This window comes from Arabidopsis thaliana, chromosome 4, assembly GCF_000001735.4.
Source record: "Arabidopsis thaliana chromosome 4, partial sequence".
Classification (NCBI taxonomy): Eukaryota; Viridiplantae; Streptophyta; class Magnoliopsida; order Brassicales; family Brassicaceae; genus Arabidopsis; species Arabidopsis thaliana.
In genome coordinates, this window is record NC_003075.7 from 5,996,027 (window position 1) to 6,011,525 (window position 15,499).

At 30.8% G+C, this 15,499-nt stretch overlaps 5 protein-coding genes and 2 pseudogenes across 7 annotated transcripts; 6 read left to right on the top strand and 1 right to left on the bottom strand.

Moving 5' to 3' along the window:
- Nucleotides 1-776: 776 nt before the first annotated feature.
- On the top strand, nt 777-1,244 carry AT4G09462 (Carbohydrate-binding X8 domain superfamily protein). The gene has a single exon (NM_001125482.2). It carries the CDS (start codon nt 834-836, stop codon nt 1,176-1,178), a length of 345 nt encoding a protein of 114 aa, NP_001118954.1. The 5' UTR covers nt 777-833; the 3' UTR covers nt 1,179-1,244.
- Nucleotides 1,245-3,044: 1,800 nt separating this feature from the next.
- AT4G09464 (Carbohydrate-binding X8 domain superfamily protein) lies at nt 3,045-3,582 on the top strand. Its single transcript, NM_001125483.1, has one exon. The coding sequence runs from the start codon at nt 3,105-3,107 to the stop codon at nt 3,453-3,455; it is 351 nt and encodes a 116-aa protein (NP_001118955.1). The 5' UTR covers nt 3,045-3,104; the 3' UTR covers nt 3,456-3,582.
- Nucleotides 3,583-5,324: 1,742 nt separating this feature from the next.
- On the top strand, nt 5,325-5,789 carry AT4G09465 (Carbohydrate-binding X8 domain superfamily protein). The gene has a single exon (NM_001084892.3). It carries the CDS (start codon nt 5,385-5,387, stop codon nt 5,733-5,735), a length of 351 nt encoding a protein of 116 aa, NP_001078361.1. The 5' UTR covers nt 5,325-5,384; the 3' UTR covers nt 5,736-5,789.
- A 1,816-nt stretch (nt 5,790-7,605) lies between these two features.
- On the top strand, nt 7,606-8,141 carry AT4G09466 (Carbohydrate-binding X8 domain superfamily protein). Its single transcript, NM_001125484.1, has one exon. The coding sequence runs from the start codon at nt 7,664-7,666 to the stop codon at nt 8,012-8,014; it is 351 nt and encodes a 116-aa protein (NP_001118956.1). The 5' UTR covers nt 7,606-7,663; the 3' UTR covers nt 8,015-8,141.
- A 1,737-nt stretch (nt 8,142-9,878) lies between these two features.
- On the top strand, nt 9,879-10,416 carry AT4G09467 (Carbohydrate-binding X8 domain superfamily protein). Its single transcript, NM_001125485.1, has one exon. The coding sequence runs from the start codon at nt 9,939-9,941 to the stop codon at nt 10,287-10,289; it is 351 nt and encodes a 116-aa protein (NP_001118957.1). The 5' UTR covers nt 9,879-9,938; the 3' UTR covers nt 10,290-10,416.
- Nucleotides 10,417-11,661: 1,245 nt separating this feature from the next.
- Nucleotides 11,662-11,859, top strand: AT4G09468 (annotated as a pseudogene). Its single transcript has one exon.
- A 3,111-nt stretch (nt 11,860-14,970) lies between these two features.
- AT4G09470 lies at nt 14,971-15,420 on the bottom strand (annotated as a pseudogene). The gene has a single exon.
- Between the last annotated feature and the right edge of the window lie 79 nt (nt 15,421-15,499).

Sequence of the window (15,499 nt, forward strand, 5' to 3'; positions counted from 1 at the left end):
TTCAGAATCAAGTGTCCCGTCAAAAAATACAAGATCACTTCTCTTGCAAAAAGGAAAAACTTTGCGGAACATTTTTGATAAAAAAATACACTTTTTCATTTTTGATTTCAATATTTTTCAAATAGGGGTAAAATATTAATTAACAATTGAAAGAGAGCAAAAATAAAAATGGCCAAAAGTGGGGTATTTTTGAGAGTGAGGGCTTTTCTAACACTTACTCATTAATAGATAATGGATATACAAATATATATTTCTATTTCTTAAATATTTTTAAATCTTAAAGTTTCTACTATCTAGTTACTAAAATGTTTTACAAATATGTCATTTCCAATTTTAAAGATTTATTTAACTTGTCCTAATATGATTAAATAATGTTTTTTCTACTAATACATTATAGACATATCATTTCTGATTATAAAAATATATTTCTATTTTTACCGACATATAATTTCAAATTAAAAAGATAAATTAGTATTTACAAAATATTTCTAATTATAAAGCATATGTTTATTTTCCTAATATTTTAAACTTTTTGATTTTCTACCATCTAGTTAAAAAGTTTTTATAGACATCAATTCTAATTATAAAGATATATTTCTAGATATTTCAAATCTCTTACTTCTACTATCACGAGATAATTTTTTTAATAGACATAACAATTCAATTTTATTCAGATCTTCGACCATAATGAATACTTAGGAATAATATATCTACAAAAATAGAAACATATCGTAAAAATTGGATATATATACATAGACATACATATACATAAACTTACATAGATATCCAAACACTAAATTAGTTGAATATCAATTCAATTGTCAGTTTTAAAAATGGCCAAAATATCATCACCTTTGGCTCTCTTATTCATCATGTTATCTTCCATCATGATCAACCATGTGGCGAGTTCCAAAACATGGTGTATAGCAACTCTAATCGCAACGAATGCGCAGCTGCAAGCAAATATTAATTTTGCATGTAGTCAAGGAGTTGATTGTAGGCCAATCCAACCTGGTGGATCTTGTTTTATCCCTAATAATCTTGCAAATCATGCATCGTTTGTGATGAACTCTTATTATCAGACTCATGGTCGTACCAATCAGGCATGTAGTTTCAAAAATACCGGAACATTTGCTGCTACCGATCCTAGTTTTGGTAAATGTGTGTATGCGTCTTAGAAATTTTATTTTGTTTTGATAATTTTTAAGCGTAATAAAAGAATGAATTGGTGATTACAATCATCCATTGGTGAATACAATACATAATAAAAGAAATGGTGATTTCAATCATCCATTGGTGAATAAATGCGTAATTAATTTGATTGAATACGTAAGACATAAAAAGCGAGACAGATCCAAAAATATATATATTTACAAAGATGACTCAAGTTGAACAAATCTCTTTAACCATGAGGCTCCACCAAATAGATACCATCATAAGTTCATAACTTAACCACCTATGCTAATCCACTATCAAATTCCTATTTTTTTTTTTTGTCTCCATTAATATAGTTTTTCTAGAAAAGTTGTTATTTACGGATCTCGTTAGACGGTGCATTGTTAACTCAAAGGACCTATCTAGTCCTTGAAATTCAAAAACAATAAGCTCCAAAGGTTTGATGATCTGTCATATGGAACCACCTCCCGAGGTTTGCGCTAAGAGAATTTATAATGAGAATCCATAGGTATTAACCATAACTTTAAAGATATAAATATATCCCTTTCTGCTGTTAAATCTGACCTAAGATATTCCTTTGATGTCCCTTGTAGTTATGCTAACATGTTTACATTAATCCCGTAAATAGTTTCAATTTGTGGAGTTAGGATTGCTCTCTCTATAATCCTTACATATGTAATTTTTGAAAAATTGGTTTCCATATTTATGGTTTGAAATATAACCTGAAAATAATATCTAATTTATTGCATTATAAATATAGGATCAACGACCATAATCTGACCATCGTCTTTGTTGACCTATTTAGCTTCACCTTTGGGTATTTTTCCATCTTCTACAGTTAGGAGCCATGCAGCTAAATTTTCTTGGATTTTTTAAATCCATGGGAGAAGACTTTGCAACAGGCTTACAAGTATGGCTGTCTACTTGATGCTAAGACCACACGCATCATCGTGAGAGTCTTGTGGAATAATGATGTGTGTGCTTTTTTACCTCATAAGTTTTACTTTATAAAATACATGAAAAGTATCGAGTGCACCACTAATCTTATGTGTATTTAAGGAGTGATTACACAAAAAGAGAGAGAATGTGTTCCAAATCAATTAGAAAAGATATAAGCTATGACAAAAATAAGAGATTAGTTTATATTTCGTCATAGAAACAAGCAAGCAAGTAAATATGAAAAACATTCAACAAAGTGAAGTGTTGGGCATCACGAGTTTGCAAGAGATTCATTAAAACCTTCATTCCATGACTCTAAGATTATCAATCACTTACTAAACAAATTCTTTAACTTAATCTTAGGTGGAACAAAAATGACCTAAAGACTCACGGTTCGAATAGTCTATAGTCTAAGTTCTAAACTAAGCAGTTACTCAATTCTTCTAACAATTCAGTTACTTATCAGTTACTCAAATTTTTCGAATAGTCTATAGTCTAAGTTCTAAACCCCGAGTATTTTTGAAAAGAAGTATCTAATATGATTAAATTATGTTTTTCTACTAATACATTATAGACATATCATTTCTGATTATAAAAATATATTTCTATTTTTACCGACATATAATTTCAAATTAAAAAGATAAATTAGTATTTACAAAATATTTCTAATTACAAAGCATATATTTATTTTCCAAAATATTTTAAACTTTTTGATTTTCTACCATCTAGTTAAAAAGTTTTTATAGACATCAATTCTAATTATAAAGATATATTTCTAGATATTTCAAATCTCTTACTTCTACTATCACGAGATATTTTTTTTATTCAAATCTTCGACCAAAATGAATAACTTGGAATAATATATCTACAAAAGTAGAAATATATCATCAAAATTTTATATATATATACATAGACGCACACATACATATACCTACATAGATATCCAAAAACTAAATTAGTTGAATACAATTCAATTGTCAGTTTTAAAAATGGCCAAAATATCATCACCTTTGGCTCTCTTATTCATCATGTTATCTTCCATCATGATCAACCATATCCATGTGGCGAGTTCCAAAACATGGTGTATAGCAACTCTAATCGCAACGAATGCGCAGCTGCAAGCAAATATTAATTTTGCATGTAGTCAAGGAGTTGATTGTAGGCCAATCCGACCTGGTGGATCTTGTTTTATCCCTAATAATCTTGCAAATCATGCATCGTTTGTGATGAACTCTTATTATCAGACCCATGGTCGTACCAATCAGGCATGTAGTTTCAAAAATACCGGCACATTTGCTGCTACCGATCCTAGTTTTGGTAAATGTGTGTATGCGTCTTAGAAATTTTATTTTGCTTCGATAATTTCTATGCGTAATAAAACAATGAATTGGTGATTACAATCATCCATTGGTGAATACAATACGTAATAAAAGAAATGGTGATTTCAATCATCCATTGGTGAATAAATGCGTAATTAATTTGATTGAATACGTAAGACATAAAAAGCGAGACAGATCCAAAAACAAATATATATATTTACAAAGATGACTCAAGTTGAACTAATCTCTTTAACCATGAGGCTCCACCAAATAGATACCATCATAAGTTCATAACTTAACCACCTATGCTAATCCACTATCAAATTCCTATTATTTTTTTTTGTCTCCATTAATATAGTTTTTCTAGAAAAGTTGTTATTTACGGATCTCGTTAGACGGTGCATTGTTAACTCAAATGACCTTTCTAGTCCTTGAAATTCAAAAACAATAAGCTCCAAAGGTTTGATGATCTGTCATATGGAACCACCTCCCGAGGTTTGCGCTAAGAGAATTTATAATGAGAATTCATAGGTATTAACCATAACTTTAAAGATATAAATATATCCCTTTCTGCTGTTAAATCTGACCTAAGATATTCCTTTGATGTCCCTTGTAGTTATGCTAACATGTTTACATTAATCCCGTAAATAGTTTCAATTTGTGGAGTTAGGATTGCTCTCTCTATAATCTTTGCATATGTAATTTTTGAAAAATTGGTTTCCATATTTATGGTTTGAAATATAACCTGAAAATAATATCTAATTTATTGCATTATAAATATAGGATCAACGACCATAATCTGACCATCGTCTTTGTTGACCTATTTAGCTTCACCTTTGGGTATTTTTCCATCTTTTACAGTTAGGAGCCATGCAGCTAAATTTTCTTGGATTTTTTAAATCCATGGGAGAAGACTTTGCAACAGGCTTACAAGTATGGCTGTCTACTTGATGCTAAGACCACACGCATCATCGTGAGAGTCTTGTGGAATAATGATGTGTGTGCTTTTTTACCTCATAAGTTTTACTTTATAAAATACATGAAAAGTATCGAGTGCACCACTAATCTTATGTGTATTTAAGGAGTGATTACACAAAAAGAGAGAGAATGTGTTCCAAATCAATTAGAAAAGATATAAGCTATGACAAAAATAAGAGATTAGTTTATATTTCGTCATAGAAACAAGCAAGCAAGTAAATATGAAAAACATTCAACAAAGTGAAGTGTTGGGCATCACGAGTTTGCAAGAGATTCATTAAAACCTTCATTCCATGACTCTAAGATTATCGATCACTTACTAAACAAATTCTTTAACTTAATCTTAGGTGGAACAAAAATGACCTAAAGACTCACGGTTCGAATAGTCTATGGTCTAAGTTCTAAACTAAGCAGTTACTCAATTCTTCTAACAATTCAGTTACTAATCAGTTACTCAAATGTTTCGAATAGTCTATAGTCTAAGTTCTAAACCCCGAGTATTTTTGAAAAGAAGTATCTAATATGATTAAATTATGTTTTTCTACTAATACATTATAGACATATCATTTCTGATTATAAAAATATATTTCTATTTTTACCGACATATAATTTCAAATTAAAAAGATAAATTAGTATTTACAAAATATTTCTAATTATAAAGCATATATTTATTTTCCAAAATATTTTAAACTTTTTGATTTTCTACCATCTAGTTAAAAAGTTTTTATAGACATCAATTCTAATTATAAAGATATATTTCTAGATATTTCAAATCTCTTACTTCTACTATCACGAGATATTTTTTTTTATTCAAATCTTCGACCAAAATGAATAACTTGGAATAATATATCTACAAAAGTAGAAATATATCGTCAAAATTTTATATATATACATAGACGCACACATACATATACCTACATAGATATCCAAAAACTAAATTAGTTGAATACAATTCAATTGTCAGTTTTAAAAATGGCCAAAATATCATCACCTTTGGCTCTCTTATTCATCATGTTATCTTCCATCATGATCAATCATATCCATGTGGCGAGTTCCAAAACATGGTGTATAGCAACTCTAATCGCAACGAATGCGCAGCTGCAAGCAAATATTAATTTTGCATGTAGTCAAGGAGTTGATTGTAGGCCAATCCGACCTGGTGGATCTTGTTTTATCCCTAATAATCTTGCAAATCATGCATCGTTTGTGATGAACTCTTATTATCAGACCCATGGTCGTACCAATAAGGCATGTAGTTTCAAAAATACCGGCACATTTGCTGCTACCGATCCTAGTTTTGGTAAATGTGTGTATGCGTCTTAGAAATTTTATTTTGTTTCGATAATTTCTATGCGTAATAAAAGAATGAATTGGTGATTACAATCATCCATTGGTGAATACAATACGTAATAAAAGAAATGGGGATTTCAATCATCCATTGGTGAATAAATGCGTAATTAATTTGATTGAATACGTAAGACATAAAAAGCGAGCCAGATCCAAAAACAAATATATATATATTTACAAAGATGACTCAAGTTGAACAAATCTCTTTAACCATGAGGCTCCACCAAATAGATACCATCATAAGTTCATAACTTAACCACCTATGCTAATCCACTATCAAATTCCTTTTTTTTTTTTTTTTCTCCATTAATATAGTTTTTCTAGAAAAGTTGTTATTTACGGATCTCGTTAGACGGTGCATTGTTAACTCAAAGGACCTTCCTAGTCCTTGAAATTCAAAAACAATAAGCTCCAAAGGTTTGATGATCTGTCATATGGAACCACCTCCCGAGGTTTGCGCTAAGAGAATTTATAATGAGAATCCATAGGTATTAACCATAACTTTAAAGATATAAATATATCCCTTTCTGCTGTTAAATCTGACCTAAGATATTCCTTTGATGTCCCTTGTAGTTATGCTAACATGTTTACATTAATCCCGTAAATAGTTTCAATTTGTGGAGTTAGGATTGCTCTCTCTATAATCCTTGCATATGTAATTTTTGAAAAATTGGTTTCCGTATTTATGGTTTGAAATATAACCTGAAAATAATGTCTAATTTATTGCATTATAAATATAGGATCAACGACCATAATCTGACCATCTTCTTTGTTGACCTATTTAGCTTCACCTTTGGGTATTTTTCCATCTTCTACAGTTAGGAGCCATGCAGCTAAATTTTCTGGGATTTTTTAAATCCATGAGAGAAGACTTTGCAAGAGGTTTACAAGTATGGTTGTCTACTTGATGCTAAGACCACACGCATCAGCGTGAGAGTCTTGTGGAATAATGATGTGTGTGCTTTTTTACCTCATAAGTTTTACTTTATAAAATACATGAAAAGTATCGAGTGCACCACTAATCGTATGTGTATTTAAGGATTGATTACACAAAAAGAGAGAGAATGTGTTCCAAATCAATTAGAAAAGATATAAGCTATGACAAAAATAAGAGATTAGTTTATATTTCGTCATAGAAACAAGCAAGCAAGTAAATATGAAAAGAATTCAACAAAGTGAAGTGTTGGGCATCACGAGTTTGCAAGAGATTCATTAAAACCTTCATTCCATGACTCTAAGATTATCGATCACTTACTAAACAAATTCTTTAACTTAATCTTAGGTGGAACAAAAATGACCTAAAGACTCACGGTTCGAATAGTCTATAGTCTAAGTTCTAAACTAAGCAGTTACTCAATTCTTCTAACAATTATGTTACTAATCAGTTACTCAAATTTTTCTAATAGTCTATAGTCTAAGTTCTAAACCCCGAGTACTTTTGAAAAGAAGTATCTAATATGATTAAATTATGTTTTTCTACTAATACATTATAGACATATCATTTCTGATTATAAAAATATATTTCTATTTTTACTGACATATAATTTCAAATTAAAAAGAAAATTTACTGTTTACAACATATTTCTAATTATAAAGCATATATTTATTTTCCAAAATATTTTAAACTTTTTGATTTTCTACCATCTAGTTAAAAAGTTTTTATAGACATCAATTCTAATTATAAAGATATATTTCTAGATATTTCAAATCTCTTACTTCTACTATCACGAGATATTTTTTTTATTCAGATCTTCGACCAAAATGAATAGCTATGAATAATAGCTACAAAAGTAGAAATATATCGTCAAAATTTTATATATATACATAGACGCACACATACATATACCTACATAGATATCCAAAAACTAAATTAGTTGAATACAATTCAATTGTCAGTTTTAAAAATGGCCAAAATATCATCACCTTTGGCTCTCTTATTCATCATGTTATCTTCCATCATGATCAACCATATCCATGTGGCGAGTTCCAAAACATGGTGTATAGCAACTCTAATCGCAACGAATGCGCAGCTGCAAGCAAATATTAATTTTGCATGTAGTCAAGGAGTTGATTGTAGGCCAATCCGACCTGATGGATCTTGTTTTATCCCTAATAATCTTGCAAATCATGCATCGTTTGTGATGAACTCTTATTATCAGACCCATGGTCGTACCAATCAGATATGTAGTTTCAAAAATACCGGCACATTTGCTGCTACCAATCCTAGTTTTGGTAAATGTGTGTATGCGTCTTAGAACTTTTATTTTGTTTCGATAATTTCTATGCGTAATAAAAGAATGAATTGGTGATTACAATCATCCATTGGTGAATACAATACGTAATAAAAGAAATGGTGATTTCAATCATCCATTGGTGAATAAATGCGTAATTAATTTGATTGAATACGTAAGACATAAAAAGCGAGACAGATCCAAAAATATATATATTTACAAAGATGACTCAAGTTGAACAAATCTCTTTAACCATGAGGCTCCACCAAATAGATACCATCATAAGTTCATAACTTAACCACCGATGCTAATCCACTATCAAATTCCTATTATTTTTTTTTGTCTCCATTAATATAGTTTTTCTAGAAAAGTTGTTATTTACGGATCTCGTTAGACGGTGCATTGTTAACTCAAACGACCTTCCTAGTCCTTGAAATTTAAAAACAATAAGCTCCAAAGGTTTGATGATCTGTCATATGGAACCACCTCCCGAGGTTTGCGCTAAGAGAATTTATAATGAGAATCCATAGGTATTAACCATAACTTTAAAGATATAAATATATCCCTTTCTGTTGTTAAATCTGACCTAAGATATTCCTTTGATGTCCCTTGTAGTTATGCTAACATGTTTACATTAATCCCGTAAATAGTTTCAATTTGTGGAGTTAGGATTGCTCTCTCTATAATCCTTGCATATGTAATTTTTGAAAAATTGGTTTCCATATTTATGGTTTGAAATATAACCTGAAAATAATATTTAATTTATTGCATTATAAATATAGGATCAACGACTATAATCTGACCATCGTCTTTGTTGACCTATTTAGCTTCACCTTTGGGTATTTTTCCATCTTCTACATTTAGGAGCCATGCAGCTAAATTTTCTTGGATTTTTTAAATCCATGGGAGAAGACTTTGCAACAGGCTTACAAGTATGGCTGTCTACTTGATGCTAAGACCACACGCATCAGCGTGAGAGTCTTGTGGAATAATGATGTGTGTGCTTTTTTACCTCATAAGTTTTACTTTATAAAATACATGAAAAGTATCGAGTGCACCACTAATCGTATGTGTATTTAAGGATTGATTACACAAAAAGAGAGAGAATGTGTTCCAAATCAATTAGAAAAGATATAAGCTATGACAAAAATAAGAGATTAGTTTATATTTCGTCATAGAAACAAGCAAGCAAGTAAATATGAAAAGAATTCAACAAAGTGAAGTGTTGGGCATCACGAGTTTGCAAGAGATTCATTAAAACCTTCATTCCATGACTCTAAGATTATCGATCACTTACTAAACAAATTCTTTAACTTAATCTTAGGTGGAACAAAAATGACCTAAAGACTCACGGTTCGAATAGTCTATAGTCTAAGTTCTAAACTAAGCAGTTACTCAATTCTTCTAACAATTCAGTTACTAATCAGTTACTCAAATTTTTCGAATAGTCTATAGTCTAAGTTCTAAACCCCGAGTATTTTTGAAAAGAAGTATCTAATATGATTAAATTATGTTTTTCTACTAATACATTATAGACATATCATTTCTGATTATAAAAATATATTTCTATTTTTACTGACATATAATTTCAAATTAAAAAGAAAATTTACTGTTTACAACATATTTCTAATTATAAAGCATATATTTATTTTCCAAAATATTTTAATCTTTTTGATTTTCTACCATCTAGTTAAAAAGTTTTTATAGACATCAATTCTAATTATAAAGATATATTTCTAGATATTTCAAATCTCTTACTTCTACTATCACGAGATATTTTTTTTATTCAGATCTTCGACAAAAATGAATAGCTATGAATAATATATCTACAAAAGTAGAAATATATCGTCAAAATTTTATATATATACATAGACGCACACATACATATACCTACATAGATATCCAAAAACTAAATTAGTTGAATACAATTCAATTGTCAGTTTTAAAAATGGCCAAAATATCATCACCTTTGGCTCTCTTATTCATCATGTTATCTTCCATCATGATCAACCATATCCATGTGGCGAGTTCCAAAACATGGTGTATAGCAACTCTAATCGCAACGAATGCGCAGCTGCAAGCAAATATTAATTTTGCATGTAGTCAAGGAGTTGATTGTAGGCCAATCCGACCTGGTGGATCTTGTTTTATCCCTAATAATCTTGCAAATCATGCATCGTTTGTGATGAACTCTTATTATCAGACCCATGGTCGTACCAATCAGGCATGTAGTTTCAAAAATACCGGCACATTTGCTGCTACCGATCCTAGTTTTGGTAAATGTGTGTATGCGTCTTAGAAATTTTATTTTGCTTCGATAATTTCTATGCGTAATAAAACAATGAATTGGTGATTACAATCATCCATTGGTGAATACAATACGTAATAAAAGAAATGATGATTTCAATCATCCATTGGTGAATAAATGCGTAATTAATTTGATTGAATACGTAAGACATAAAAAGCGAGACAGATCCAAAAACAAATATATATATTTACAAAGATGATTCAAGTTGAACAAATCTCTTTAACCATGAGGCTCCACCAAATAGATACCATCGTAAGTTCATAACTTAACCACCTATGCTAATCCACTATCAAATTCCTAATTTTTTTTTGTCTCCATTAATATAGTTTTTCTAGAAAAGTTGTTATTTACGGATCTCGTTAAACGGTGCATTGTTAACTCAAACGACCTTCCTAGTCCTTGAAATTCAAAAACAATAAGCTCCAAAGGTTTGATGATCTGTCATATGGAACCACCTCCCAAGGTTTGCGCTAAGAGAATTTATAATGAGAATCCATAGGTATTAACCATAACTTTAAAGATATAAATATATCCCTTTCTGACCTAAGATATTCCTTTGATGTCTCTTGTAGTTATGCTAACATGTTTACATTAATCCCGTAAATAGTTTCAATTTGTGGAGTTAGGATTGCTCGCTCTATAATCCTTGCATATGTAATTTTTGCAAATTGTTTTCTGTATTTATGGTTTGAAATATAACCTGAAAATAATGTCTAATCTATTGCATTATAAATTTAGGATCAACGACCACAATCTGACAATCGTCTTTGTTGACCTATTTAGCTTCACCTGTGGATGCTTTTCCATCTTCTACAGTTAGGAGCCATGCATCAAAATTTTCTGGGATTATTTTAAATCCATGAGAGAAGACTTTGCAAGAGTCTTACAAGTATGACTGTCTAGATGATGCTAAGACCGCATCAGCTTGAGAGTCTTGTGGAATAATGATGTGTGTGCTTTTTTACCTCATAAGTTTTATTTTATAAATACATGGTATCGAATGCACCACTAAGCTTATGTGTATTTAAGGATTGATTACACAAAAAGAGAGAGAATGTGTTCCAAATCAATTAGAATAGAAATAAGCTATGACAAAATTAAGAGATTAGTTTAGATTTCTTCATAGAAACAACCAAGCAAGTAAACATGAAAATAAATCAACAAAGTGAAGTGTTGGGCATTACGAGTTTGCAAGAGATTCAAGTGAATGTGTGTAATAGGAAGACTTTGTTTTTTGGGCATCTTCTGTTTTGAAACATTCAAGTGAGTGTGTAATAAGAAGACTTTTAATCTTAATTTTAGCCATCTTCGTGATATAGTGTAGTAAAGTTTTAGGCATTTGCTTGTTAATGAATTTCAAGAGATGAACAAGAAGGAGATCTTCAAGCTAGCCAAGGGTTTCAGGGGAAGAGCTAAGAATTGCATAAGAATCGCGAGGGAAAATGTTGATAAAGCTCTACAATACTCTTACAGAGAAAGGTGCAACAAGAAACGTGAGATAAGGGGTCTTTGGATCGAGCTCATCAATGCCGGTTCTCTTCAACACGGTGTACGTTTGATTAGATTTTCCCCCTAATTGCATTGATTCCATACGTTATGTTTACCTTGAAGCTCAAATATGCTTAAACAAGTGAATTACTTCGTGTTTCTACACTTATTTTTCTTGTGAAGAACATTGAAATTGCATGTTTGATTGGAATCCTAACATCTAAAACTTGAAACAGGTGAACTACAGTAACTTCATCAATGGACTGATGAAGGAGAACATCCAGCTGATATTTGTATATACGTGAGATGAAATCACGAGATATATAAACATCTATTGTGGGAACAAAATCTTAATAGATTTGTCTTGCTGCTAGGTTTACTCATTGACGAAGCAGGAGATGGGCCACGCCATTTGCAACTTGACTGTCTCAATGATTAGATAACATCATTAATCACAACATGCATGTCAAAAGGATTCCAAGATCTTAGGGGCCAGCTTTCTCTCACTCACTCTCTCTCTCTCTCTCTCTCTCTCCCTCATATTTTGCTAGATCTAAGTGGACACTCGGTTTAAAATTTAAATAATGTAGTATACACATTTCATCGTTTACTTTTATAGAAATGCTAATCTAGATCGATGTTAAAATTAACATGTATGATTTAAGATGACAAAATACGCCTCGGTATATATATATATATATATATGAGTTCTCACTTGCTAAGAATCCTAATTACATAGGCTTTTGGACTAGTCATGGATTATGCTAATGGGCTTTCTAGCTTGCTCTAATATCAGAATCATTTTGATTGGGTCACCGATTGCGAGTACATGCCACACTTGGAGAGAGAGAGGAACAATCATGGCCGTAAATGTGTTTTCGCACCCCCAACAAACCATTCATGTTTTCGACGAAACAATTTGGGACATAAACGGACGATGTTCAACAACATGATTATAGTGGAAACAAACAGTATATATATAAAGAAAGAATCTATTTGATATATATTCTTGAGTCTTGACCAATAGGAAAGAATCTTTTGCAACTTTAGCTAAAAATATCAACTTGGTTTATACTTTTACTAGCATTTTTAAAATACAAACAGAATCCCACTAAAGTTCGAAAGAGTAGAAAAATGTTGGTAAAAATGATAAAATCAACTGTCCCTGGAATTAAAGAAAAATCAGGGTAGATATATATTCGAGTATTCATAATATGAAAATAGCTTCGACTCTACACAAAAGCTTGCAAAGCCCTAGAAAAGCTTAAATATAATTCAAATACTGATAACATAAGTATTAGAATAAAGAAAATAATCACAAAACAAATAATAACAACTTGTCTAAATTCCACTCTGAAAGTTACTAAATATATTACAACATATATGTACCATTGCATTGAATTACAATTTGTTTTAAAAAACAAAACAAATTATACTATAATTTGTTAACAATTTGTGCGGTAAGTTTGTAACCTCAAGAAACAAACCCTCGATCGTTAACAAAACTTTGCTGGCCTTCGTGAGTTCCTCAAGGGCCTTTAGAGAACATTCCTTAACCAAGCCCATTAACTTTTTTTTTATCTAAATCCAACGGATCACCATAATATCAATATGTAACAAGAGCCAATTATCATTTCACAGCGCCACACGCCATTGAACTTGACAAGAACAGAAAATAAAACCTGCCACTGCATTGTTAAGAAGAGTCCAATATAGACTATAGTCAACATAATTGTCGCATAGTCGTCGTCATCCCTGTCGGTAAGTTTGATGAGAATAAAGAATACAAAAGTGTTTAGAAGAAAAATTATAATAAACTCTCATAAGAATAATATTACAATTTATATTCTCTTATATAGAGATTATGATAAACATAAATGTAAATAATATATTTAGAGATAATGTTAAATTTCTTAAACTCCAATATTAACATTTATCTTCTAAAATAATATCTTCTTGCCATATCTCGATCTTTTCATCTCAACCGTCGATCTCGGTCTATCTTCGGTTCTTCATATCATAATATCATTATAATCAGAATCCGAATAACATTCGAGAAACCAGATGTTTTCAGAATCCGAATAACATTAGAATAACTTTATTTACCTCTCGTTGAAAAGAAAACCCCCTACTGTCTATTACCTAAATACTTAACCCCAATTTTGTCTATGCACAAAATCACCCTAAAATTAAAGCTTGGAAAGCCCTCGAAAATCTTAAACATTATTAAAATACTGGATGTTAAATATAAAAAAAATACTGATAAAATGACGATCAAAATAAAGAAAAAAATACAAATAACAAACAACTAAAATTGACGCTCCAACATCCTAGTTTTACGTTGCATCATACTGTGTATACAACTAATGCATTGAAGGAAAGACCAATAATAGATATACAATCACACGCATAAAACTCATTAAAATTTCAAAAGAAATAAGGATACTTAAATGAAGAACTTAGAGAAAATAGTGCATGAACGAGTTCATAAGTTGATTGTTGGATATTAACCTTATAACCATAATTGACAAAGAACTAAAATTGCAGAGCTATAGAGAATCTACTGCACTTGACCAACAAACTGTCTAATTTCGGTGCAAGATAACCAAGACAGGTCACTCCAGGGTTCACTCTGCTCCAGTGGCAGACCCAGAAAGATTTTTAACCAGGGTCAAATCTTAACTAGATATTTTTTTCTGAAAAAAACTTCATAAAAATACTGTAAAACATCCAACAAAAATTCCTTTATAAACATATATAACATCTTATCTAAATCTGGATTTACTATTGTGGAGATGGATAATTTTTTTATCCATGTGGTTAATTAAGAGGAAGATGAAATTTTTGAAACCAAAGAAAGAACATACGTTTCAATGTTTTGTTTAATTGAAATTTTTGCTCTACAAGAATTTGTTATTGGTTAGAGAAAGTTCGTTCATGTTTATTCCGTAAAGAACTATGAGTTCTGAATTATGGAGGTTTAGACATGGTTGTTACGTCGAAACAAAGGTCTCTCTATTTAAATTAAGAAGTTAATGTTGAACTAATTCGAATGATGAATAAAAACATAAAATATTGTATGGCTTTAGTTTATTATTAAAAATAATATGATAGCTGTTTTATAAGGGTAACTTTTAAATTACAAAAACGCACAGTTACATCAGAACGATGGAATATTAGTTTATTATTCAATAGAGACCGGAACACCAATCTTGCTCCCAACTCTACGGAAACAATCGTTCCATGTCTGTTTGCTTCTTGGAATAGATGCAATATTTTTATATTCATACGATGAGAAGAAGATTTTAATCAATCCAAGATGACAATCTTTGCCAATCTTCAATATATCACGACAACATTTATCTGTCACTAGGGTTGTTGCATCCAACACATTCTGGAAAATCTCACCTCCGCATATGGAGCTCGGCTTTTCAGCGCAAGTCTCAAGAAAATCGAACACTTTTTGCGAGTAATGGGGAAGCTTCTTGTCATATTCCATTGCGGGGGAATTAGCTTCTTCGAATGGAGTTGGAGATATGGCTACGTCTTCATGTATTTCCTAGGAGAAAATTGGACAAGCCATGTAAAACATTACAATGGATACAAGCATGACCATGAGAAGAGACTTTGTCATATTTATTTTTGGTTTTGGATGTAAGACTGGTGACATGAAACAAAAAAAAACAAGAGATGTTATATAGGACAATCGGTGA